General features: G+C 63.5%; 1 protein-coding gene across 1 annotated transcript in view; it reads right to left on the bottom strand.

Moving 5' to 3' along the window:
* Window positions 1-408: 408 nt before the first annotated feature.
* Window positions 409-769, bottom strand: part of TWIST1 (twist family bHLH transcription factor 1) — a 663-nt gene continuing 302 nt past the window's right edge. Inside the window, exon 2 of the mRNA XM_007946034.1 lies at window positions 409-767. Coding sequence (XP_007944225.1) covers window positions 409-767 — 359 coding nt within the window. The remainder of the gene's footprint in view (window positions 768-769) is intronic.

Raw genomic sequence — 769 nt, 5'->3', positions numbered from 1 at the left:
TGAAAACATTTGTTTTAAGGACAAAATTTTAAAGCCAAAAGAGAGGGAGGCCCTGGCAACAGTGTTCTTACCCGTGGTCCTTGAAACGTTCTGTCTTCCCTTCTTTCACACACACTCAAGCACACGCACATCCCTCACAAGGGCGCACCCCACCCCCCGGACCTCTCTCCCTAGCGGGTACTGAACTGCCTTCCAAGGACGCTGGGGGTGAGGGGTGAGGTGGCGGTACCAGGTTGGGTGGGACAGCTGGGAGGGGAGTGGGGAGAGGAGGAGGTAGGGGAGGAGGCTAGAGGGACCGCGGCCTGGACGTCCGTCCATCAGCCAACCACCTGAGCGGCGCAGAGGCGCAAAGGCGCCGTTCCTTACCTAGGTCTCCGGCCCTGCCAAGGGGGTGGGGGGCTCCGCCTGCTAGTGGGACGCGGACATGGACCAGGCCCCCTCCATCCTCCAGACCGAGAAGGCGTAGCTGAGCCGCTCGTGGGCCACATAGCTGCAGCTTGCCATCTTGGAGTCCAGCTCGTCGCTCTGGAGAACCTGGTAGAGGAAGTCGATGTACCTGGCGGCCAGCTTGAGGGTCTGGATCTTGCTCAGCTTATCCGAGGGCAGCGTGGGGATGATCTTCCGCAGCGCGGCGAACGCCTCGTTTAGTGACTGCGTGCGCTGGCGCTCCCGCACGTTGGCCATAACCCGCTGCGTCTGCAGCTCCTCGTACGACTGCGGACTCCCGCCGCCGCTACTGCTGCCGCCGCCGCCACCCGCGCCGCCGCCA

The sequence above is a fragment of the Orycteropus afer genome, unplaced genomic scaffold, assembly GCF_000298275.1.
Source record: "Orycteropus afer afer isolate SDZICR_OR568_19922 unplaced genomic scaffold, OryAfe1.0 scaffold00008, whole genome shotgun sequence".
NCBI lineage: Eukaryota > Metazoa > Chordata > Mammalia > Tubulidentata > Orycteropodidae > Orycteropus > Orycteropus afer.
The sequence above is the reverse complement of the archived record's forward strand: the minus strand, read 5'-3'. Positions and strand labels throughout refer to the sequence as shown.